The sequence below is a fragment of the Phalacrocorax carbo genome, chromosome 7 (assembly GCF_963921805.1).
Source record: "Phalacrocorax carbo chromosome 7, bPhaCar2.1, whole genome shotgun sequence".
Classification (NCBI taxonomy): Eukaryota; Metazoa; Chordata; class Aves; order Suliformes; family Phalacrocoracidae; genus Phalacrocorax; species Phalacrocorax carbo.
The window spans coordinates 51,909,532-51,936,006 of NC_087519.1; the positions used below are offsets into that span (position 1 = coordinate 51,909,532).

General features: G+C 39.2%; 1 protein-coding gene across 1 annotated transcript in view; it reads left to right on the top strand.

Annotated features, from left to right (window-relative positions):
- NLGN1 (neuroligin 1) overlaps window positions 1-26,475 on the top strand; it is a 316,462-nt gene that overhangs the window by 92,744 nt on the left and 197,243 nt on the right. Inside the window, exons 2-3 of the mRNA XM_064458015.1 lie at window positions 8,253-8,312; window positions 17,476-17,628. Coding sequence (XP_064314085.1) covers window positions 8,253-8,312; window positions 17,476-17,628 — 213 coding nt within the window. The remainder of the gene's footprint in view (window positions 1-8,252; window positions 8,313-17,475; window positions 17,629-26,475) is intronic.

Sequence of the window (26,475 nt, forward strand, 5' to 3'; positions counted from 1 at the left end):
CGATGCATTTATAAAGAGAATTTAATTTCATCACAGAGCTTTGGTAGTATGTTGAAGAGATAGAAATTCTATTTGTTGATAAGATTTATCCCCAGGGTAACTAAGGGAAGTTAGAAATTTGTTCCTGCTTAACTTTTACTCCTGAGTTGACCTCCTGACCCAGATGCAAATAGGAGCAGTTCTGTTAATGGTAGTGGATCTGTCTTTATATTATTAGGAGATTTAGCCTGGTGACTTCAGAGAACTTACTCAGAGGCTTACAGTTAAGCATGTGCATAAGTCTTCATTAGGATCTGGATTGTAGTCATTACCTGTAGAGAGGTAATGATCTATGATCTCAAAGCTCAGGTGGTGGCGCAGCTGTGCAATCATAGAATCACAGTGTGTCCTGAGCTGGAAGAGACCTGCAAGGATCATCGAGTCCAACTCCTGTCCCTGCACAGCACACCCCAGAACTCATACCATGGGTCTGTCAAAATTATTCTTGAATATTGCCAGGCTTGGTGCTGTGATGCCTCCCTGGGCAGCCTCTTCCAGTGGTGGAGCACTTCACCTCTGGGGGAAGGACCTTCTCCTAATGCCCAGCCTCACCCTCCCCTGGCACATCTCCCTGCCGTTCCCTTGGGTCCTGGCGTTGGTCACCAGAGAGCAGAGACCAGCCCTGCCCCTCCTCCTGCCCTCGGGAGGGAGCTGCAGAGTGTCATGGGGCTGCCCTCGGCCCCCTCTGCTCCAGCTGAACAAACCCAGGGACTTCAGCCGCTCCTCGTAGGGTTTCCCCTCTAAACCCTTCCCCAGCCCCGTGGCCTCCTTGGGACACTCTCCAGTAGCTTTATACCCCCAGTGTCCTGCGGCGCCCAATACTGCCCAAGAGGCCGGCCCTCTTGGCTAATGTATTCCATTCATTACAGCAGTGTGCCACCCTGAATATGGGTATCTTAGAACAGTATGAATTGTTAATGCAAGTAAAAATGTTAAAAGCTGCATGGACCTGTGACATAGGCAAGTGAGGTGGCACTGGAGTGGTAAATGCTGGTGATAATGGACATATAACAGCTTACAAATTTCAGTTTTCATGTATATTACCTGCTCATCCCTCACCTCTGGAGCCCTGTACTCCAACTGCAGTGTTCCTTGCGTGGTTAAATGCATGGGCTTTTTTTTTTTTTCTATGCCAATATCAGCCAGCAGAGTCTGTTTGAAGCATCCTTTTCCTCACACATAATTCTAGTGGGAGGGACAGCCACTGCTTTACCATAAGCATCTGTTCCTTCCTTGCTTCCACTGGAAAGAAAATAAATGAACACCTTTCTCTTCTGTCTCCCTTCTCCAATGTAATTTTTCCCCCCATTGGCTAGAATAGAAGTCAGAGTGGTTCAGAAGCTACAATTTCTATAATAGTTATCAGGCTGTTGGCTCTTCCACGGAATTGCTTCCTCCTTGTACTAAGTATACTCTGTGCCTGAGCTGTCTTTTCATTGCAACCCTATAAGGATTAGCAGGCAGCTCACCTAGGATATTAGCTTTGTATTTTACAGAAAGTTGGGGGTGGGGAAAAGTGCTCATGCTGTCTTTGAAGCTGTCCTGGCAAATCTCATTCACAGGGGTGGTACCACGGTGTCTGTGCTGGTGTGCAGGGGCAGCGTGGAGCAGAGCTTTACCCATCCAAAACACTTTTCAGGGGGACGCTAAGGGCTCCCAGCGCAGGCAGAGATCCAGAGGGATAAGGTGTGCATGCTGCGAGCATCTCCAGGGCTGAGCTTTGCTGTGTGGATGGGCCTGGGGGGCCGTGCCTCGCCCAGCGAGCCGTACTCATCCTGCCTGCTTTTCTAGTAGTGCTGCGTGGCTCCATGTGAGGCACATCGTGTAACCACAAGCCTCTACAAAGGGCATTGGATTTATAGTGGCCTATTGCAAATGGAATGGGATTTAGAGAGAGCCCGAATGGAAGCTTCATTTGGGCTGCTCTCCGCAGGACGTGTGAACGTGAAGTGCCTTCACCACGGAGAATACATTGAATTTCAGGCAGCGCCTAAAATGGGAAGCAGAGGAGTGAAACTCTATCTACGTTCCCAGATCCCGATCTCATTTAAATTCACACAAATCTAGTGTTCAGTAATGAAGTCCCTTCAGGTTTAGGGGAAATCAAGATCCAGCCAGTGTGATTAATCTTGCGAATAAAAAGCTTCGGGATTAGACGTTCTTTGTGTGACACTTCAGCAATATGCTGTTACAAAAGACACAGCAGGAGTTAGTCTTGACGTGTCAGAACAGCTTCTTTAGTGACAAAGCATTTATACATGTAAATTTTCAAAGAAAGTTGGCAACCCTTTTGTGGGTTCAATTTGCACCTGTCACTCACTTGCAGATGCAAATTTGAGTTACTTGCAGCTCTAATTACAGTATTTGATTGTCATCACAAATCAGGTAGTAAGATGTGAAACGGCTGAGGTTTGTGCCGTCATGTGTTGTTAAAACATGAGTGCAAATGTTATCATCAAAAAGCCAAGTCGACCAGGGCTTTGCCCTGCGGATACACTCTGCAAATAAGTACAATATGGAAATAAAAGGGATTTAAAGGGGAGAAATAACAAGGCAAGGAGTGAGCGTGTGGTGAAAGCAAGACAGTAATAAGGGAAAATATGAAATAGGTTGTTTTGTCTATTACAACAAAGTTTGATAATAGAAAGAGAGATTTTTTCAGTTAAGTGTTTCTTAACACCCAGCTGCCATTTGTACCTTCCAAATCTCCCTTCTGTAAGGAATTCTAGTTCTTGTCTCTTTGCTGACAGCTTTCTAATTTTCAAATGAAAGATGATGATTTTATAAAATTATTAATCAGATGACTATTATGCTGTATCTTTCCAATTTGTCATTACATTTACAAGAAAAAAATTATTATATGCTTAGGTTTTAATTCCAATGTGTAAGAACTTGATTTCTGAATTCTCTTCACTGAAAATGTTGAGGTCTGAAGATTGTTAATTATAACTCATCATTAATTTCTTTTAAATTAAGAACAGGAGATAGGTACAACATGTTATTGTGCCTCAGCTAACATCTGCTACGCTGTGATAATTCAGCACAGACTTTTTTTTTAGTTGGAGAGTCTGTTGCATGAAAATGGTAGTTGAAATAACAAAGGATTAGTTATTTTATATTTGGATCTGAGGGTAGGGCCTAAAAAGGTGAGGTAAATTCACTTCACGGATCTTCAATGCTCAATTAAAAAGTGAGCTAATGAAGAAGAAATAGCACTGGATGGATGGAGGCACTTATCTCAGTTTAAAGATAAATATATTATTGTATTTAACATATGCGCTACCAGATTCCATGGTGTCACAGCCGAGTTAGTGAATTTTTCTAATACCTATATTATTTCAGCAGTCGGCCTTAATCTTATCTATTTCCTTTTCTTAATGAACAGACACCTTAACTCAAAGAATGATAATTACTACGGAGATTTCAAAATTGCTGGATCCATGGAGTCTACTTAACCTAATGTAAAAGGTCCTTTTTTCTTCCTCACTTTTCTCATTACCGAAGGAGAACGTTTTGGCCCGAACAATGGCTGTATACATAAGCACAGACTTATGACGTTTAGAGGATTTGTACGGTTGTTTTACAAATTGGTGTCAACTTGGAGAATGACTCTTTTATTTTTTTTTTAATAAAGAATAGCTTTCCCAGGCCAAAAAGCTAACGACATCCACAGATTCCATGCCTCCCACACACACGCGGTCCAAAAGGCCACAGATAATTTCTGCCGAATCAAGGCCATAAAGAGAGAATTTATAATCAGCTTTAATGTATTTGGGAGCTGAAGTACCTTAGTCCTTCATCAAAGGGAATGATAAAAACCAGAATTAATATGGCTGGACTTTAATTATTTCTGAGCACATAATTACTCTTCAGCTAACTGATGTTATTTCTCTTCTTTTGAGCAAAGGAAAGCCATCTGCAAGCGTGCAGTAGTCAACTCTCAAGATTTTAAAATGCATCATGTTACCTCCTTAGCATTGATTGCAACACAAATAGAATAAATATTTGAATAATACTTTAAATAATGTAAGAAGTACTTTTAAATTAAATGAGCAGAGAGTTTGTTAGGAGTTCCTCCTGCACACAGCATTACTTTAGCTTCTGTAGCAAGACTGTTCTCTGCCTTTAGGAGACATGAAATGCAGTAATTGCTTCTTCCCCTTTTTTAAACTGACTTAGGGGCTCCTTTCCCATTAGCATTAATGAGAGTTACGGGTATGCAGCACCATGAGACTAAATGAGACTAAACCTTAAAGAGGCTCTTGATGAGTAAATCATCTTTGCATCAGCTTTTTAGGGGCTTTAGTATGCCGTTTTCCCCCCATTATTTGTTACCTGATTACTTCGTTGATATTAATATTTATTACGTAAACTTTACCTAAAATTTAGCCCAGCACAATAAGGCAGCGTATCTATATGAAGACTTGCATCTTAAATGTAGGAAAATGATCTTTTTCTAATGGATGCCCAGTTTTGGAAGCAAAATGCTCAAAGAGGAGGAATAAGCGGGCTTTTATGAAAGGTGAAGGGAAAGCTACAGTGGAACGACAGTGGAAAGTAATTGTGGACAAAAGACTTCTGGCGATCATAATTCTGTAAAATGTATACTCTTTTTTTTGTTTCGCTGGTTCCTAGTCCGTCATGTCTTAGCATCACTATATTTAAAATTAGGTTCTGTTACCCGGAAAGAATATTAAAATGATGGAAGAACCCTAAAGAGTCATATATTGAATAAACAGTCAGGGCTAAAGAAATAAATCTAGTGCAGTGATACACTTAATTTACAAAATCATAAACTTTCTGTAGAATGTTAATTCAAACCTACAGAAAATAACTGAAAAATTATACACCTACTAAGCCATTTCAGTCCTGATTTATTTTTACTTAAAAAAGCTATTGCTGTCATATTTTGTAGGATCTTTCCATAAGACTTTATTTTCTTTGTCTGACAGTGATTCCAAGGTGTTTTCCTGTGTAGAGACTCCAGATGTCAGTCTTCATGATCATGCAGACACGGCGGTACCATTAGCGTAGCCTGTTATCCGGAGAATCAGAAGAAAAAGCCAGTTCTTAGTGATTTTTAGAGTGAGAATTACTGCTGAAATGGGTGGAAATCTAATCCAGACCTTATTTTAGTACTACATTCATGATTTCAGAGAATTCCTTCAGCAGCCAGACACAAAACGAGCGACACGGAACGTAAACGGCCAAGCTCAGAGCTCCGCTTCCTCTTGGAGGGTTCAGGATTGAACCACCTGCCGCTGCTGTAGGCTGTTTTAGACAGCCGTATGCACAGTGGGGCTTGAGCTGGGGCTTCTTTTGGGGATCACAGAGCGATTTACAAACAGAAATTAAGTTTCACGGCCTCTCTGCCTGTATAGGTAAAGTACAGATAATAGGTAAGTGGTTTCATGCCTGGTGCACGAGGACCAACCTCTGCTTTGGTTTCTCGACCTCAGCACTGCCGCGCCAGGAAGCGGAAAATTTGTCTGAGGCCTTTTTGGTCCGTGTTTCCCTAAGCTAACGGTTGCTGTCATCAGTGTGGTGCATTATATTTGCAGACTGGAGCGAACTTGTGGCAGAAATCATGTCTTACCTCTTCCTTAACAGCATACTGTTAGTGGTGCCTGGTGGGCCTGCCGCATGTCTCCATCAGGGATGAGTCCTCCCGCTTAGGGGATGCGGCAGGCAGAGCCCCCGTGTTGTGAAATAGATATACGGCTGTATTAGAAAGCATGTTTAATCTATGACAGCTTAAAAATAGCTCAGCCCCTTTGCAAAAGGAATTGTGTATTATGTGTATTGCAACAAGATTGTAAGTAAGATGGTCTGATTGTTTTTATGGTTTTCAGAGAAACTCACAACTGTGTAAATACTAAAAATACCTGGGTTATTTTTAATACTTAGCCTCAATTGTGCTTCGCCGTGTTGTAAAACCAGAGACGGCGTGAGATCAGTCATTTGCGCTGAGCTGTTTGATGCACTCTCTAACTGCTGTTGAGATCTGGAACCGTGATCTATACAAAATACCTCACAAAGGCCAGCTATTAAAGAAATGTAACATTCATTGTCTTGGTTTCATCCAGAAAATAAATTGCCCTCTCTGTGCGAGTTGTTTGGAGAAATGCGTGCCGTTTGCCTTTCCAGATGCTACGTTGTTCCTTTCCGGTGACTTTTAAAAACTTAAAAGATAACAAGAAGCCTTTAAAAATGTGTACGTGTGTGTATATATATATCTTTGGCTGTGTCTGGCTGTCCGTTATTAAGTGCATAGCTCCGTTAAGTGCATAGTTCTGAGAATTTTAAGAGCATCCACCCTGTTGACTGTGCTGAACCCCCCCCCGCCCTAAATTATCCTTCTTCTTTGCATATATCTTTTAATTTTCCAGTTTTATTCTTTTGGAATTAAAGTTGCTATGGTATGAGAAATATGGGGAGCAAGACATTTGAATGTGTGCATTTGGATGGGGTCACGTTAGATACCGTATACTGTAAAGATTGCAGTCAGGGTTTGTATTAGGAAAAGCTATTGCGCTCACAAGGCTCTGTAATAAGCAATGATTGTTGCAGGTGTGGCTATAAAAAAAGCTCATGTTTAATTTATGATGTATAATTCTAGTGTTCTGTATTTAGAATGAGTTTAAAACTATACTCCTGACCAATGCAGTAATGAAGGTATTTGTCTTTGGTTTTCAGTAATACGGTCCGGTTCCTACATTCACAGTTTAAAAAAATCTCATGGTACTTCATGGGTTGTTTCTGTTTCTTAAATCCATGCACCTGGTACAAACATTTTATGAATTTTTTTAAATGCATCACTCAAATACATGGTATTTTGCCTATAAATGACAGGTTTAATGCTGAATGACTAATATCCTGTAAAATAACAGAGCTAGAGAGAGCTTTTTAAATACAAATGTTTTAATACTCCATAGTGCTTAGAGTTAATGCATGTCTCTTGCCTACATCTACTGCAAATATCAACACATACTGTTCATCTTTTTGTTGTTGTTTTTGTCTATTGCTATTTTATGCATGAGAAAGTTCTTGTTTTCTACTCTGTGCTTGGCTGGCTTTTTCTTTTTTTTTTTGTTACTTAGTCCTGTGTTTGTACTGATTGCTTTTTTGCATGCAAATTACAGAATGTCATGGAAATGAGAGAGCTCTGAAAAAAAAGAAAAGATAATGCTGAGTTCCAACTGTCTTTTGTTTGTGCGTAAGTGTGTAAAATATATGACATGGAAATATTTTCAGAATAGCCTTTGACTTTCCTTCTGGTGTATATTTTTATTACTCAGTAAAGGAGCGGGCATTTTTCCCATTGGAAAATATGATGAATCTGTTAATGCTTGTTAATAGTACAGGTGCTGGGCATGAAAGACTTGTCTTGCCATCCAGTTATAGAAACAAGGAGTTATGATACTGTGGGTCTTGCCCAAGCTAAAACTTCAATTCCCATATTCAATGCAACTTTTGCATACTGTGGGTAAAACCCTGGCCCCATTGAAATCAATGGCAAAACTCATTGTCTTCAGTCGGTCTAGGATTTCACTCTTGTTTCTAGTTCATATGTGGATTTTTATATTTCTCTACAAATATCTCAGCAGGTAGTCAAAGGTTTCAAGGGAATCTACAGTTGTATTGAAAAGAATGTAATGAGTGTGTCAATAAAAAAAAAAAAAGAAAAAGAAAAAACCAAACCCATGCTTATCTCTGTAAAGCATGAGCTTAAATGGTTGAACTTAGAAATGTGAATTAGCATTTCACAGAAAATATTGCTCTAACCAACTGTCAAGGCATTTATTAGCCACCTTATTGCATCAAATGCAAGAGGTAATTTGGCAGTTCTTGTCTCCGCTATTCCTAATAACAACAACAACAAAAAACAATTAAGTGGATAAATATAGTTTATGGTGGGTATGCTTTTAGTAAACAAGCTTTGATTCTTCATTTAAAAACAATAAAGCACTGGGCGCTCTTTGATTCTTGTGCTAGATGTTTCTAATAGCCATACCCCCTAGGGGAAGGTTTTGCTGTAATGTTTGAAAAATGTAATGAAAAATTGGTTGTTATAAACTAAGATTTCCCTCCCTGCAAATGTTTTTCTTGAAACTTCCATGGGAATTTAATATTCACTGTTTTTTTTTTTTCCTCAGTCTTGTATATTCTTGAATTGTCTTTTTTTCCTCCATTTTCTCCGTTCTCAATCCTAGGTCCCCTTACAAAGAAACAGACAGATGATTTAGGTGATAATGACGGTGCTGAAGATGAAGGTATTTTTTTGCCGCCAAACTGATTTGCATGACAAGGATCCCTGAAAATCTTTTTTCTCCCCTCTTTTTTTGACTTCTTGTCTTCTTTTGAAGAGTTTTTTTTTAATTCCCATTTTTGATGTGTTTTGTCTTCTTGCTTGTTGTTATACATATATATTTTTTTAATTTTTTAAAAGAAAGAATGTTGTTAAGTTCTACCTTTTGATACAAAACAGTAACGATATTTAAAAAGAAGGGTTTTTTGTTTTCTTGAAATGGACTTTTGATATGTTGCATCCCACCTTTTGACTGAATTTTGTCCATACTATTTAAACTAACACTCTTTTAAAGTTTCTCTGTACACCTTTTTGCATGTTTTCTAACCCTATGTATTTCACCAAGTACAAAGATGTTTCTTTTTTCACCGACCTCAGTTTGATAAACATATAAAATGTTGTGTTTATAAAAGGAAAAATACAGAAAGTTCTTAGAAAGTGTCTCTTAAGCAACTGAATTTCCCCAAATACAAAAACTTGTGCATTTTCAATGCCATGAACAAATATAAATGAATGCAGGACTACCCCACCTCCCTGTAGCAGAGAGGTAGCCCTAGAAGGGTAGGTAACATTTGCCTTTGGGGCTCTGCGCAGCACCAGTGAGTTCATTGGGGCTAAACCGATGATGTCTAAAGGAACCTGATCCCTTCTGGATTTCTACGAGCAGATAAAGATGCCTATCTGCCTGTGCTAACCCTGAGAAAACCCTATTACCAAGTAAAATGGAAGGTTTGAAATGTCAAGTATATTACTCTGTATATGATTAACAGACATAATTCATAAACACTACGCAGATGTGGTATTTTTTCAGGGCTATGGAAATGGTAACAAGGGGCTCTTTCTCTTGAGCAGTCTCATCCCTTCAAGTTGATGTGCTTCAAAATGCTGAACCTTAAACACATACTTGGTATATTTTATGGTCGAGTAAAACAATTTACCATATAAGACTAGTAGAGTTGCTACTCGCTTCACTGTTAATATCTGCGTGGTTGGGGTTTTTTTGCCAGATACTAAGACGAAACTTAACTTGTAAACTTCAAGGCTCTTAATTAAGAAATTTTTCATTACCCAGAACATTAACTGGTTTACTCAAACAGAAACATGCTGTCTTTTATCACAAAAGATGAAGGAAGGCAAATATGAGCATTTAACTTCTTACCCAATAACTGAACAGAGACTTCACAAATAAACTGACAAATTTATACGTACCTGATTTAGAATCTTCTACTGAATGTCTGTGTTAAGCATATGAATGAAAGCCCACCAGCTGGCCCAAGGCTTGAAAGAAGAACCTATCTGAAGATCTTCTTTGAAAGTTCTCATGTTATTCAGAGCTGAGTATGATAATTCGGATCCACTTTAGCTCAATGAGGCCAAGTCATTTTTACTTTAGTTCGTGGAAAAAATACTGCCAGGGTCATTCCTGTGCATTCTCCAAGACCTGTGATATTGAATTAGCCATTGCAAAAGTTACTCTGTCTTGTTTTAACAATATGTTTTAAGAAGGCCTGAAACCTGGGTTATTCATCCCACGGACCTTAATGGCTCTCCTAAATTGTTGTATAATTGCCAAGACAGATGCTAATAGCTTAACATTTGTTGAGTCCGTCTCTGCTTAGACACACTTTAGAGAGATTAAGTTTGTTAAAATTCAGCCGAGAGTCGTTGCTATCGGCAAGCAGTTTAGTATGTAGAGTCAGGTGAAAGTAGGGATCTCAGTCTTTGGAGAACAAGTGTCCGTGTCAGAGGAAACCTGTCTCCCACACTGACAATTGTAGGAGAGAGAGAGAAAGGACTGTAAGAACACAGCAGTCAGACTAGGGGGGAAGAAACACGTTTACAACATTAATAAATCTCTGTAATTTATAGGACTGGGATTAATTTTCCCTGGCATACAAGTGACAGTTTTGTTCCACTTTCCATGCCAATAGAAGAATGCAGGCAGTAATTAGACTTTCACTGCTTCTGAGAGTCACAGAGAGACAGGGCAAACTTAAATTTTTATTACCACTAGACAGTGAAGGCTGCAGGGGGATGTCTGTGGGGTTGGGAGAAACCCTGCCTGCCGAGGCCCTGCATTTCACTGTCCCTCGGTGGAGGAGCGGTATCGGATGATCTGACCCGAGTTTTGTGAACCTGTTCTTCTGCTTTGGAGCTCTGGAGCTTGTTGCATGTGCAGAACTGAAGAGTTCACAAGCTTCAAGTCATATGTATTTGGGTATGAGGAGCAGGAAAGAAAGCAGCAAGGCAGAAACCCACCTTAGCTGTCTAGGTTTCTGCCAACCTGTCCATCAAACCCTTCACCTTTTGCAGTATGGTGGTGTTTATTTGATATAAAAATCTGCAAGTGAATAACTGCAGACAAAAATAAAGCAAATACCAAACTTGAATGAATGCTGAGGAATATTAGGGAGACTGGGCTACACACAGTGAAAAACTATCATATAACCATGCAATGCATGGCACCTAAACAATGTCCAGTGATTTCTAAAATGCCCAGGATGGCTCTGTATTAAGAAATTCAGAGCTTCCACGTCCATTTCTTGTATCATCCATCTTCTGAAGAAAGATCTTTCACAGCAGCTTCTTGGGTCAAATCCCTGGGCAGTATTCTGTACTGTGTCACTCAAACATCAGGGTTTGATTAGAAAATTTCCTTTTTAAACAGGGTTCAATAATCGTACTCCCATCTGCTGCTGCATGCCAGGACCACGGTATTGCGGTCCAAACCTTGCCAGCTCAAGCACTGGAATCAGTAATCAAACCTGGATCTCTGGTGTGTGCTGCAACCAGTAGAGCAGGCTTAATTAGATCATTTTTCATTTTTGTTTTCAAAAGACCCGGAGGCTGTAGTGCACATTACCAGCTAATGATCTGCAAATTTTCTGTTTAAAAAAAATACGAAGGTGTTTTCAAATTCTGTGAGTGTGAAACATGCAAGAAGTCAGAAATTATATAAATGTCTTTTTTTGCCCCGGTCTGGATGCATTCTTGTGGCTGCGGAAGCCTTTCATGTCTACACTTGCAATTGCTTACCTGTTTTTCAGTAAGTATTGAACTACTTGAGCAGGCACCAAAAACGAGTGGCAAAAGCACCTGCAACCAGTGAGCACTGGGGCTTTCCCTTTTTCTAGCAGTGCCAGATTTGCCTATTTGCTGACGTCAGGTAAGCGTGGCTAGTGTAGATGCAAGATGTAACTTTAAAATGCTCAGCAGTTGAATAAACTGTACCTAGAAACAAGGCTTGCTTTTAAAAAAAATAAAATATTTAGATCTTAATATCTTATCTCAGTCTGAATTTTGGTAAGGCAATAATTGAACTTGATTTAATTCAGCTGTAGCAAAAAAAACCCAGTGACTCTTCAGGCACCCTGAGTTCCCATGTGCTAAAATCCTTAGCATGACTTAAAATACAGCAACACAAATCATTAATCAGCCTATGTACTCAGGGATCAGAACTAGACTTCCAGGTAGTTAGCGCTGTATGAAATATCCATGAAGGATTGCTCACAGATGAATTCTTCTCATCCACCATTCTGTCATACGCACCTTACCTAGTGCATCAGTCTGTCAATCTCAGATCCTTATTTGGTCCCCAGCGCTATCTGAGCATCTCTCGGTTTCTAATGCATTCAGTCTCACAGCATCCCTGTGCAATAGAGGGATGCTATCATTCCATTTTTAGAAATGAGGAGTACAGATGCTAAGTCTGAGGAATGCAGACACCATGTCCATAGAAAAGCAGGAACATGCCTCAGAAGCAGGGTCTGCACTGTAATTACTAGATGTTTCTACTCTTCCCTTCCCCATTCCCATCTCTCCTGTGAAAAAGGAGACAGATTAGGAACAGATGTTGCTGTTTGTTCACAGGCTGTAACTGTGATGATTCTGATCATTTAGTCTGATGCTCTGTCTTATATGGGCTATTGGACTTCATTGACTGAAAGAAGTTCGTGGTCCAGAGCATGTTTTAAATCAAAACAAACAAAAATCCACTCAAATTTTAAATTGCTAACGATGTGGAATGCATCTGCAAATTCCTTCTTATGCTTAACAGACTGTAGCGTCACTGCCGCAAAAGAGCACGTTTCAGAATTGAGGATCTTCTCCAAAAAGCCCTATCACTCCATTAGTATTAACATAGGCTAGCTTGCGAAGTTCAGCGTTTCATCTGCTTTCAGCTGTCAGGGTAAGAAAGAAGGAGAGAAAGAATCTTCTAGTCTGGCACTAGTTGTACATTTTTGGACTTCAGGGATCAGTAAACAAAACACATTTGTCTACCTCGCAGAGCAACCCTAAGCCCCAGCCTTAATTACAGCCTCCGCTGAGTTCCAGCCCGGCTGGAGTAGCACACATCTTACCACTCTGGGGGGACCTGTTGGCTGATACACGTAGATGTATTAGTGATTCCTGTCACCCAGTCACCTTAGCTCTGTGATTCCAACTCCCAAGTACAGACTCCAATGTCACTTGCATATTAAATTTTGCCAATTAGATTTTCCCTTTTCCCCAAGAACCTCGGTTCTGGATTACGTTGAATTTTTGCAGTGATGTTATTAATACTTGAAAACGCGCGTAGTAAAAATTGACAGACCTTTAATTTATGCATCTCTTTGGGGCTGCATTATACTTGTAGCCCTGCCAAGTATTACTTACACAGTGAAAAGTCTGTCACCTTTTGCATTTTGAACAATCATCTTTTAATAATTTAAACCTACTGCCTACCTGGCTATTGAGGCCCTACTCTAATGAGAATCTGCTCCAGGTGTTTACCTGAAAAAGCATAGGCCTTTTTTTAAGGTTAGAATATACATTCACAGTTCACCATCAGTATCTCAAATCGCTATCAGGGAAAGGTAGTTAAGTGTTTGAGAGGGCACAACACGATCCTTAGGTTTGACAGATACAGAAACAAACAAGGGAGATAATTCTATTTGTCTGAAACTTGAAGGGTGCCATATTTTAAAGCAAGAAACGTGTCTAAAACCTCGCTGCCGTTCCTAACAGAAGCTCAATAGTCACTTCAATAGTGTCAGGACATGTAGTTTTATATCACGTGTTAAAAATGTGGCATTAATCAATGTTTACTTCTTAACACTGAGAAGGGCACCAGCCTGTTAAAATAGCGGTGTGTCTGTGAGGCATCTGATAGATTCAAAGTGAAAGGTGAAATACTGTTAAAAGGCTTTTAAATGAACAAGAGTTGATTGGTACCATGCTCTACTTAAATATTTTAGGAGAAAAGCTTATGGAAGAGCTACACATATATCCATATAATATTCTAGGTAAGAAACACATAAGTTTTACAGTAACCAATCTAAAAGTTTTTCACTGTTCTTGAGCTGTTTCATGTTCAAATAACAAGATTTACTTAATTCTCTACATCAAAACGTCACAATTTTTTACAGCATTTAGAAAAAGGCTGCTTGTGGCATCTGTGTTAAACTAATTATATTTTTTGTGCGAGCTTGTCTCCAGGTAGGCTTTCTTCCTTTCCCATTTTGGTTGTTCCCTGCAAATTGCACTTGTTAAGTCACGCGGCCAATTCGCATCAGCTTCAAACGACTGAAGCTATAATTATGTTTTGTTATATATGACAATTGTGACTGGTATTCACAGTCAGACCCGGATCCCTGTTGCGTGATGTAACCAACAGAGAATAAAAGCCAGACCTCTTCCTAAATTGCCTGTAACGGAGTTAAGACCAGACATAAAAAGGAGATGCAACAAACGTTAGAAAGGTGGAGAGAGGCGGTGATGGAACTCGTAATACGAAGGTTCACGTATATGTCATATAAATAAGATCATTCTCTGCTATACGCTGCAACCAACTTAGATGTTTTATGAACTAGCAGTTTAAAGCCAAACAAATTGCAGCACTCAAAACTTATCTCCTGTGTGAATGAGAACAGAAGAGTTGCGTTTGAGGAGGATTTTGAACAGCGCTATCCCTGCATGTCTTTGGAAATATTCGTGTCTGCTTTTTAATTGAAGCGACGCTTAATAAAACGCAACAAAGGGTACAGTACGCAACTAAACTGAACCGGCACGTAGATCTACGCTCCTCGACAGCCACGCCACGTTTGCACCCCGGTTCTTCGGGCCTGTTCAGGATGAGCCACTTCCACGAAAATCTTAATCTGCCTCCATGAATAACTGTTGATCTCTGTGAGAAAGCGTAACCCCAGTTTACCGAGCCCACTCCAGCACACGTGCAGAAAGGACCCACGGCAGCTTGTAGGAAAAAAAAGAAAGACTTATCAAATCCATTGGGGTCAGGTTTTGAAAAGTATCTGAGCATCAAAAACTCAATTATTTTCTTTGAGTTGGACACTCGGCTCCAATAAGCATTTTTGAAAAGTGCGTCTTTCTGCCACTCTTGTGCCAACACAGGATTTCTCCTCGCAGAGTATGACCTTAGCACTCCCTTTAAATTTTAAAGGGTGGTATTTTTCATGGGAGAATGCTCTCTTTCAGGTAGGAATCGATTCTTGAGTATGGTCTGAATTTTGCTCTCTTCCTTTGATCTTATTAGTTAATAACATCCACTAGTTAATAAGGTCTGTACTTAAACAGTACCCTCCCAGCTGAATGTTTGTGCCTTTCAGATATTCCTAGCTATGGACGGCAACTGATATGAAACCACCGACTGTAAGAGGAAAACGGAGTGATCTCTTCTTCACGTGAAGAGCTCCGTAGCCTCCTTATAATCCATAGCCCAAAGTCCCGCTGGCCTCAGCTGAGTACTGCATAACCTCACAGATGTCTCCAGTACTAGATTACTGCCTGAAAAACACACACAAGCAGTTTTTCTTTTGTAGAAGGGATTTCTCTTAAGACCGATGACTTTGGCAAAGCAACCTGAGGAAAATTCATACTGCATGTCACCTGCCCCGACATGGCACATGGGCAGAGCTGAAAGTTAGTCTGTCTTTATCTGCCTGTAACCTTTGCGAGAATATTAGGAGTAGGAAATAACAGAAGTATGGTATAGACAGAATTTACTCAGAGAATCATTTTTATATGTCAGATTTTACTTATGGATGTGGGCTTCCTTTCTCCGATAAAGGACACCTATTCTTTTCTAAATATCCCAATATTATTTTCCAGATAAACAGACCAGTGCTACCAACATTTCATTACTGTTCACAGTTGGTGCTCTGTAATTCTATGTAATTTTAATTAAAGAAGAATTCTGAGACAGTCTCCCCCTGTGCTACCACCAAGCATACAATTAACTGTGTACAATTTCTGCTGGGAACAGTCACGCAATGATTTCAGATTAATAATTTATTATTTCTTCCATATTTGTATCAAAAAAATAAAAAAGGCAGCATAGACTGTGAGCAAATGATCTACTGAAAACAGTACGTGAATTTGAAAAGAATTTTTCCTCTGAGTAGATTTTAACGCTCAGGAGCTCGTAATTCTATCCTATGAAGATGATGAATCTCCTTCGCTTTATGCTTTGAAAATTGCACGTTGGAAAACCCTTACGATACGCTCGAGTGAGGAAAGCCATGCAAGCAATTTCCTGCACAACCTTTCATCGTCCTTTTGGTCTTGAATAAATGATTGTTCTAGTACTTCCAATACTGAAGATCCAATTTCTGATCTTGACTGCTCTGGCACTTTCTTTCAATTAGAATCTATATCAAAATAGTAATAGCAACTGGCTTTCTATAAATCCATGCTGATTTTTTCAGCAAATCCAAAAAGCAGATTTTTAGCGTAACTGCCCTCACCTAGTTGTCCTTACAGTGCTCCAGAAATGATTCAAATAATTCTGCAGAGAGCTTACTTGAAAGCATCTTAACTAAGATTCCTGCAAATCAAAGTATTAAACGATACATCTAAGCTTTCTTCAAATGCTGAAGTGAGTAATCGGGGGAGTCGCTTGAATACCCTCATGACAAAAAATACCTTAAAATCAGAACATGCAGTACCGTTCCTCTCTGGGAAGCTTTCTCATGCTCCCTTGCTACTGCCTTTCTTGATTTTTAGGGAGTATTATAGAATACTATGACTTGGGCAGCGGGAACGACTGAGGCGCCTAGTAAATTAGATCAAAATACAGTTTAATCGAGATGTAAAAGTTTAAAATTACACCTTAGATAATTTCTTTCCAATCCAACAGAAAGAAATCTCTTAAAAACACGTATTATCCCACCACTGACTGTTGCTTTGGATTGGTACTTGAACAGCTTTCCTCACCAGGAGCCCTTGTGTTCAGATATAGAAAATTTAACTCCGAGTAGATGCATCAATTTGCAGATAGGACTGTTTGGGGGGGCGGGGGAGTGGGTGTACTCAAATCGATGTCTTCATTAAAAAGAAACTCAAAACAATATGTAAATATCTAATTTTGTTGTCTGAGAGAATGACAGAGCTTTTAAGATTTAAAATTGTTACCTGCATTCAGTGTTACTTTTGAGAACCTTAATATTTGTTTGAATGCAGGGTGGGGATTTGGAAATGTTGTTCCAGGCAGCTATTTTTTCAAATATAACATATAGTCCTTTTCACAATTTAGTAAAATAAGAAGTGCCCATGCTCCTTAAACTTGAGGCTACCCAGGTAACCGATATGAGGTCTAAGCGGCAAACAGCTTCCACGTACGTTTTGAAAACCTGGACTTCAGGTTTATCAAAGACAGCTGGTTTTACACCCTTTTTATAAATTATTGCTCTTACTGTACTGGAAGCAATTAGGTTATGTACGAGCAGAAATCTTGTTTATCTTACTATGGCAAATTGCCTTTAGCTAAGTGAACAGAAAGATGGACTGAGCTTTCAGAAGTGTCCAGGCTGCCTAAATGAGCTCACGCTGCTGACGTTAGTAGATGTTTTATGTGAAATCCAGCAGGCGCAGAATCAGACCGCTGTGCCATTGCATTTGAGCAAACACGTTACCTTTTCTGAGGCCAACAAGTGTTTCAAAAATCCACAAGGAAACACTTATGCTCACCTGCCCTTTTCCTTATGTGAAAGAAGTTGCTTGAGAAACACTTCAAGAAAAATAACCTCACTAAAAAAAATAAAAAGTAATCAATTATTGCATGTATCTTTTTTTTTTTTTTTTTTTTTGGTACTTTCTTGAGATAAAATGTGTCTTAATATTTTTTCCAGACATTCGGGACAGTGGGGGACCTAAGCCTGTGATGGTGTATATTCATGGAGGGTCCTACATGGAAGGCACTGGAAATTTATATGATGGCAGTGTTCTAGCAAGTTATGGGAATGTGATAGTCATCACAGTCAACTATCGCCTTGGGGTACTTGGTAAGAAGCTTTCAGCTTTCCATTAATCCCTGCTATCTGCAATGTAATTCATGTTATACGTGAGAATGTATTTAAAAAAAGAAAGAAAAAAAATAACCAAGCAGAACGACGACGACATTTTTTGTGTTCTTTTCTTTGTCAACTAAAAGGTTTGTATTCTGGGGATGAGAAGTTGCCAGTATTATCTGGAAGAACCTGCTGTCCTGCTTTTAGTGGTATGAAACGGGGGTTCCCATTGGTGAGCTGTTCAGACAGAAGAGTTGGTATTTTGGTGTTGTTTTGGTTTTTTCTGTGAATAACAGTAACGTTTTACTTCACAGACAGGTTTTGTTTGTTTGTTTGTTTGTTTTTTATTTATTTCAATCTTAAGTCAGAGACAACAGGGGTTTCTGTTGGAAGAAAGAGACAGTTTCGATTACCGTGATGTTTTCATATTTTGAAAAAGCTAAGGAGGTTATAAAAACGTTATTAAATAAGAGCTGTACTTTTTACCTATTTGTTTTGCGGTTCATTGTGGTTTTGAAAAGCGTTCTTATAATTCAAATACCTGCAGTGCTTCTTTTCTAGGCCAAATTAGAGAGTCAGCAGAGTCACTTTTGGGTCTTTCAAATACAGCGAACAGGATATACCGGCGCTGTTGGTAGAACGGTGCGGTATCCCTCCGGTAGCTTGTATTTCTGAAGACGTTATACTTTGCTATTTGTTCAGTGTGGTCCCATTCGTGATACAAGTTCACCAGCTCTTGAGACAACATGATTATTGGGGTTTTTTTTTTTCTTCTGCATATTTTACCAAAATGTTGCACACTCAGACTCCTGAAAGCAGGAGTTCAGTATTACGGAGGCCAGTACAGTAAGTTCAGACTCCTTGCACAGGTCCAAGGGTATTCCCTGTAACGTCTGAAGGGGTGTGACAAGTCAGGCGTCATTCAGAGCGGTTGGTTCTGAAGACCAGTCGACTTCTCTTTCAGTTCGTGGGCCTTAGCAAGGTCTGCTGTTCTGGTTTTGTTTTGTGTGGTCATTTTATTTCATCAACGCTCTATTTCTGTGTGCTTCGAATTTGGTTAGTACGATCCCCAGATTCACTGGCTCTGGTTTGCTCACCTGGGTGATTTTCTTCCAACTGAGTTTCATTTTTGTTCTAAGTTGGATATCAGAATACACTTCAGTTTTGGGGGGAGGGAATGAATTTTGGCTTTAGATTTTGAAACTTAGTCTACTACGGTTGTGTTTTATAAGGGACCGAATCATTTCCAGAAAGATCATAACTGTGGTTTTTGCCGGATTTATTCCTTAGTATCCAGTTGGACGTTTTATTTGTGACTTATTTCTTTAAGCAAGGAAATTCTGATATTTTGTATGTTTTTCTCCTTCCTCCTGTCTTCCAGTTTATATAGTGACTTCAGGTTCTTGGGTACATATTAGTGCAGTAGTTAATAATCTGTGCCTCTAATAAACATTTTATTTTTGCACCAGCGCTCTCATTTTTGACGTTTCAAACAATATTTATCTATATTATACGACAGTAGGGTATTCTGTCCAGCAATACAGTATCCATTATCTGCAAGTACTCTTTATTTTTGTAAATGATTTAATCTAATTCCTAAATCACTTGTAGTCACAGTGTTTGAAAGGGCTGGTTGCTTGAAAGATGAAAATTAATTCGCCTTCGTTGACGGTAATGGATTTTCCACTTGTAATTTAACACCGATCCCTGAGGTAACCCACCGCTAACATCTCACTGAGCTTAGGAGGATTTCATTTGTGTTCGTGCTTTTGTGGTTCTTTGGACTTTGTGGTCTTTACAGAGCCTCAAGGGGCAGAGAGCTAATTTTCTTTTAAGTGGGACCCATTACAGTAAAACCTCTAAAACTCACAATAGAATCCAGTGATTGGTACGAATACTTGAAATTACTTTCAAACTAACTAAAATAACCTTGTGTCAGGCTCGTAGGGTTTTCTCAGTGAAATAAATGTACCTGTTAACTATACGTAGCAGCCGTTCATAGGTTTTGTATCTGGTACAATGCCACGTATTAAGTAAATGATGATGACGTATCACTAAATAGGTAGTGTAGAAACACACTAGTAATCAAAAAAAGAAAATGGGCAGAGTTTGCATTTTTCTGCCTTCCTTTGGTTCCTGGTCTTAAAATAGCCTCAGAGTAGGACTTTTGCATAATCATAGTAGATGTCAACACTTACTTTTGCTGTTTTGAAACTCTTGCTCGTCACTGTTTGGCAGGACGTTATCCTTTGCAGTCACTTTAAATAAGAGGTGGTTTTACAAATAAATAGCTGGCCGATTCTCAGCTTCCCTTATCGCATCCCAGAAGGCGAGAGGTTGAGCTGTGTGGTCCGTTGCCTGCGGGACACCTAGATCTCACTTCACTGCTGTGTAAAATGCCTGCCTGTACAGGGAGAAGCAATATAGGGGTTATTTTTTTTTTCTCTTATGAGAAGATATAGGGACAAAATAAGGTCGATGTTCTCACTTTCATATGACCTTTATTGGTCTGGGTTTCTTGAACCAGTCTTTGTGGATATATGTCTTCATACAGACGATCTATGTGAGTCCTAGGAGTTCCGCTGTTGTTTCACCAAGATTCGCACTGTAACATTTCTTAACAAGGAACCCGGGTAAAGGAACATTTAGTGCTGCACCAGCAACATTTTCTTCCAGACCAATAGTGATGGGAAGGGAGGATATGCTGTGATATTAGATTACTATTATTAAATCCCCAGTAGACAACTTTTGGTGCAGTTCAGATGATTTTTCTATTTATTCTGTGTTGAGACAACCTTTGTCCTACAGACTAATCTGCTCCAGGACCTGAAATTCATGGAGATGCAAGATTTTTTTATAAATAAAATGTTAGAAATTGCTTAAAAGGGAAGTTTATTTGGTAAAGAGAAAATAATTATAAAAATAACAAAGTATGGAGCAAGCATATTAAAAAACCAAACAAAACCCCAGTGAGTTCCCTGGCCCAATTTTGTCTTTAAAACAAGTCTGGGAATGCAAGTCTGTCAGAATCTTTCCTTAGATAGAGATAAGATGGAAAAGAGAACTGTTTACCCTGGAAAATCAGGGGCTACTGAATAAGAAGCCATTGGAAACAGACGATTTATATCTTTTTTCAATTGTCTTCAAATGCAAGTCTTGTGCAAGCAAACTTGTCTAGAGAGGAACACCGCGTGAGCAGTCTAATACCCTTGAAAGGCAGCATAGGAGTACGTGCAGATATATTTTTGTGGCTTGTTTTTAGGAAAGGACAGATGTGAAGACAAGTTTGGATTTTGAACGCAACTAATTTGAGACTTCAAATGTTTATTTAAAATATCTCCAGCTGGTAAAAAGAAGGAGGTTTTTATTTATATTTCATAAAAGAAACGTACAAGGATTTTAAAAGGAGTCTGTTTAACAACCAGAAAAGATGGTGGTAGAGAGATTTAATACTGACAGTGCTGTTTTCTGTGTTCTTCCTTATGAAAGGTTTATTTAGGAAAGAGTGCTTTGGGTCAGCACTGGCTGCTACCCTTTTGCTCTCAAGAGGGGAGAGAAAGGAGAGAGCTGGTTTATGCTCACTGCGTAACCGTTTCTTCATTTTCTTAATTTATACTTCTTGCACTTGATTATCTTTTAACCACAGGAATTTAATAGAACTGAAAGAAACATTTTCAATGCAGCTCACAAACCCAACCGGAGGATTCACAGGAATCTCTAGGTTACACACTGCTTTACATTTCCCATTTTTCCCCCTTTAAGAGGCAGTGGTTCTCCCTACAGAAAGAGTAAATTGTCATTCTAAAAGTCTGGGTTAAAAGGTGAATAAAGAGAGAGGAAAATGACATGTATTTTGTATTTTCCATTTTGCATTGTAAATAATATCTGCGTTGGGAAGCCAAATGTTCTGTAACTGTAAGACCTTAGTTTATGCCAGAATAGAAGCGCACCCAAAGTGAGATTGTCTTGGTTATGCTTTCTTTAATTATAAGCAGTTTTCCCTTTTGAGGAGGGTATAGGAACCGTTGCTGTCATTTAGTCTCGCATTTATATTGTCACCCCTGAACTTAGAGGATATTGACTGGGATTACTGAGTAGAAAACACCGATCCAGGTGTTCTGCCACTTTGGTGTGGGTTTGTTTTTTCTTCTGCCTGTTTGTAATTTTAATGCTGAAAGCAAAGTCACTGCAGCGCACTAAAAGACCTGATATCCTTATTCTTACTGGTATATTATTTCCCCAATAACCGCGCTGAAATCAATGGGGCTCATAAGTAGAGTGCTTCCCCTTGTGACAGAGCCTAGCTGCTCATAATTCGAAACGACGCAATGAGGAAAAAGGGTACTGGAAAATTGCTACTTATGCACAGGGCTGCTTCTGCGAAACAAAAGCTACGCTTAGGAGAGGTATGTTGTGCTTTCCAGCCCAAACCTCAATTTTTCAGTAGCGTCTTGTGTCAGCCGGTTACGTTGGGCTGCAACGTTCATGTACAAGAAAACTCAGAATAGCGAAAGAAATCAGAACGAAAAAAAAAACTATTGCAAAAGGCCTTCCCTACTTTTGTTAATGACTGTTAGAGCTTTATGGACAATGTAGTGACAGATGACGAGTCTTATCAGGCCTTAACGTGTTTTGCCACTGTGTGCCAGAATACATTAGGAATATACGTTAGGTTTGAACATACATATCGCTTCTGTGCGGAATCATGCCAACCAGCAATACCGTATTGGCTAAAGAGGGATGTGAAACGTAAGGCTACAGCCCTGCAGTAAGTGTTGGGCGATCTGCGCCAAGCCCAGCATTTCTGCCATGTCCACCTTCCTCTTCAGCAAGACGTTGTGCTTTCCCAACAGGCAAAAAAATAGCACACAGCGTTTACCTTTATGGGTAAGTTGATGCACGTGACTCTGTTCCCGTTGCTGTAGTAATTCCAGAATGTAGCCTAGTGAGCGTTTTCATGGGATGAAGGATTGTCTGGCTGGCCATTTGCAGGATTGAACGCAGTGATGAGAATATATTATAATGACAACTAATTCAGAACGACTTGGAAGCACCTGCCCGTTTCAGGAGTCTAATTCTATTGTGATTGTCTTGTTTTGATATTTTTCTCTTTCTAAATAGAATAACATACCGTTTTTTTCAGTGCTTTCAAATTAGATCCTTTTTTTTTTTTTTTTCAGTGTTAATCTAATTTGTCAAACTGATAGTTCTTTATTCTGGTAGTTATCTACTTTGCGGTGTTCCCATCGTGTAGTTTGGGTTTTTTGTCTTTTTTACTGCCTTGCTCTTACCTTTATCTTGACATCATGGTAATACTACCGAAAATATTAAACAGATGATATCTTTCGAATATGTTTCAAAATCATGTATGAAATTTAGACGTAACCCTTTCAGAAACTGCTTTATGTCAGATTAAAAAAGCTTTAGTCAACTTTATAAATACATTGTGATGAATTAGCGTCCTGTGTCACTGAAGCATTTTTGCATATATAATCTATCACGTTCCCATTCTGCAAGCTGGAGAGTTGTCTTTCCTCCTGAAAATAAGCCTCTTCACTAAAAGCAAGCATCACCCACTCGTGCCATAGTGACTGTTCAGTAAAGTAACAGTGGAATAAGAAGGTTTATGTTAGTTATATATCAAAGGAGATACAAAGAAAAGGTAGCAAGATTCTTTTTCCTATGTTGCTTAGACTGGTGGGTTTTCTTTTATAGTTCACAATTTAATATCCAGTAAAACCAGGAAAATGTTTGATCATTAGCGGTGGTGACAAGCACATCCATTATCTTTTTAGAAACCTTAAAGGTACTGTCAGGAGATGGCATTTCCTTCCAGCTTTGCTGTACCACCAAAGGGTCTCTGATGAGCCTTTTTTCTATTATCCATTTCCTAACACGTTTGAGTAAAAATGATAGATGAACAGGAGATTATATATGATTGCCTAATTAAAAGTACATTACATTGAAAATAAAGATGGGAAATTAATAGCAAAACACATCAAAATGTGCAGTCAAAAATCATTCATTTAAGTGTTCTGAATCAGAAGAGCATGCAGAGAATGTTAATCCGTAAATACTTTGAGAGACCCTTGGCAGCTTCATAGCAAGTCTGCTTTAGATATACAAACATTAAGTTGCTTCTAGATGAAACTTCAACATTTTGGGATTATGCAGTAGAGAAAGTGTCCAGAAGGCCTTATCTGATCCCACCTTAGCCTTGGGCATCACTGTTTCTCAGTATGAAACACTTCAAATGAATCTGATGCTAGATAAATAGGAGAAGTTAAGATAGAAAGTGTTCCGCAGTTATCCCTTCCCTCTGGTGGTGTGCTTCGCGAGGTCCGACTTACGCATACTTTGCATTCCAAAAGTGCATTGGACAACTCTTATTTAATATAGCGGGTAACCTCAGGTCAGCCCAGTTTACAGGAGGCCCAAACGCAGCTCGTCTAGATTTACAGTGTCCTAATTTCATAGGCCCATTAATAGAATTAGCATTCGGATCTCAAACCTGCTGTAATTAATGACATTTTAGTGGCGCTTTTTTTTTTTTTGTGAGCTAGTACCAGCCAAAGGGAGTCATGTAGGCAGTGAAGCAGAGAAAGGAAGATTGCCACACTTGAATCTGTACCATCAAAATGACAAAATGGACTCGCGGTAAACAATAGGTTATTGACTAGATATGTTTAAAGGGTCAACTGCAGTGCACAGCAGGCAAGATATTTATGAAATGGGAACCCTGAATATATAGTGCGCTCTTAAAATGAACCATTTCTTTTCTATTTGTGCTTTTTCTAGCACGGCAAATTGACATTATCCATCTGCTTGGATAGATGGATACGCACCCGCTTCTCTGTTTTTTAGGGCACAAAGGCATCGTTTTGTTTGCCATTGAACAGGTTTCTCTCTTGGTACAGGTACTTTTTAGGTAACAGGTTTATTCTAACGTTTGTCACTAGACTTCTTTTTTGGTAAACAGAAAAATAACAAATAACAAACTTTAAAACTATTCATTTTGGCGTAAGAGTAGTTGGTGTCATTTCTGTCAGGAGAAATTACTTTTTGGTAAGATAAATTGCCTTGATCAATATTTAATCATATAATAAAAGTGTTTCAGGTTTTCCAAATAGCAGATCTATCTCTGAGAGCATAATAAACTTCAACTTGATAATATTTGCAAAATAGTAAAGAAAGCATTCACTGAAGACAAATTACAGGCATCTTACTGCCTCAGGAAGAAAAAATCAAAATCTTTGACCCTATTATCCTACATGAAGTTATTTGTAATTTTTATCACCTAGCTCTGTGTAGCGACCCTCACTTTCCGCTAAGTAGTATCTGACCAGATTACTTTTACGCCATCGCTGATCCCTGGGCAAAACCTCTAATCTACAGTATTACAAATGCTTCAGGTGTGCAAAATAACTTGCATTACACGCTATGCCCTGTTCTAAGCCTTTGGGTGTCCTGTGGCGGGAGGCCCGTCAGGAAGCCGGGTTTGGCCCCATCCTTAGGAGCAAACAGAATTTAGGCGGCTCTGCGTTGGCCAAACTTCCCAGGGAAGGATCTGCCTGACTGCAGGCCAAGAGGTGGGGATAAATTAGGGGTTTTATGCAATCTGTATCTCGCCACAGAGTGCTCCAACAGTGACATAATCCCCTGAGTTTCCAACATTCTGATTTTCAACCAAGGCAGGAAGACATTAAGAAATACGCTACAGCTCAGCATCTAGGCTAGGTCTGTGGCCAGTCTTGGTGGGCTGGGCACTCTTCACTCCTGAGTTTGAAAGTGATGCAATTTACGTCCATAAAAAAGGCAAATGAAGGTTTTAATATGTTTTTTTTCTTTGGGACTTCTGATAGAAGTAGCAGGACGAGTAGATAGCATACTTCTAAATTCCCAATTCACTGCATTTAATTACATGTATTAAAATAGTCCCAAGTTTTCTGAAGCTTAAATGAAGCACTTCTGTATACTGTGGGGCTTTGGAAGCAATAGATAACTTGACAGGGATTTCCATTGCAAATGTTGCTCTCATTTTTCACACATTTCGAATGCATAAAATTGCCCAGGTTTTAAGTTTTTTGGTGTGTAAATTAGTTTACGTATATAGGTAGTAGCCCAAATACCGTTCTGATACTTCTTTGATGTAATACCTTGTGATACTTTTGAATCACTGGAACAAGACCTGTATTTTAAGGTTGTAACGGCACTTTTTAATGTTTCAAGAGAGTAATGCGAACAATAGATCTGGAGGATCAAAACTCTCTTGGCAGCAGTACTGGCAAGAGACAGTCCTACATTTTCTCTTCTATTTAATGGGTGATCCATGTGTAAATGCCTGCCCCAGCCAACGCAGAGCATTCTTCAGCGCAGTGTAGCGGTTTGCGTTACTTCCCAATGGAGAATATATGGAAGACCGCGTTGTTTGAAGGACGGATTTCTTACATCCCACGATGTACTGGCAAATAAATATTATTTTGGTGAAAACTGATTTTGAACGCGTTATTACGTGAAAAACTGCTAGGTGAAGGCCTATGAAAGGCCAGAGGAAATGATGCATATTGGTTGCCATCCCTTGTTAAGCAAAGTATGAAAATTGCCTTCAAGCAAATATAAATTATAGATACCTACATATTTGTAGGAGTATTTTGGCTATCTCTTGTGCTGTGAACGTTGCAAGCTAAACATTTTTTTGAACCAAGAAAGATTACTTACGTATCTTAATTATTTGAAATATCTTCTCCATGTTTCAGGGGGTTTATTGTTGCTCAGAATGAGAAGCAGGACAGAAATAGAACTTACTGAGGTTTTTCATTGTTCTGCAGTAATTTTTCATTC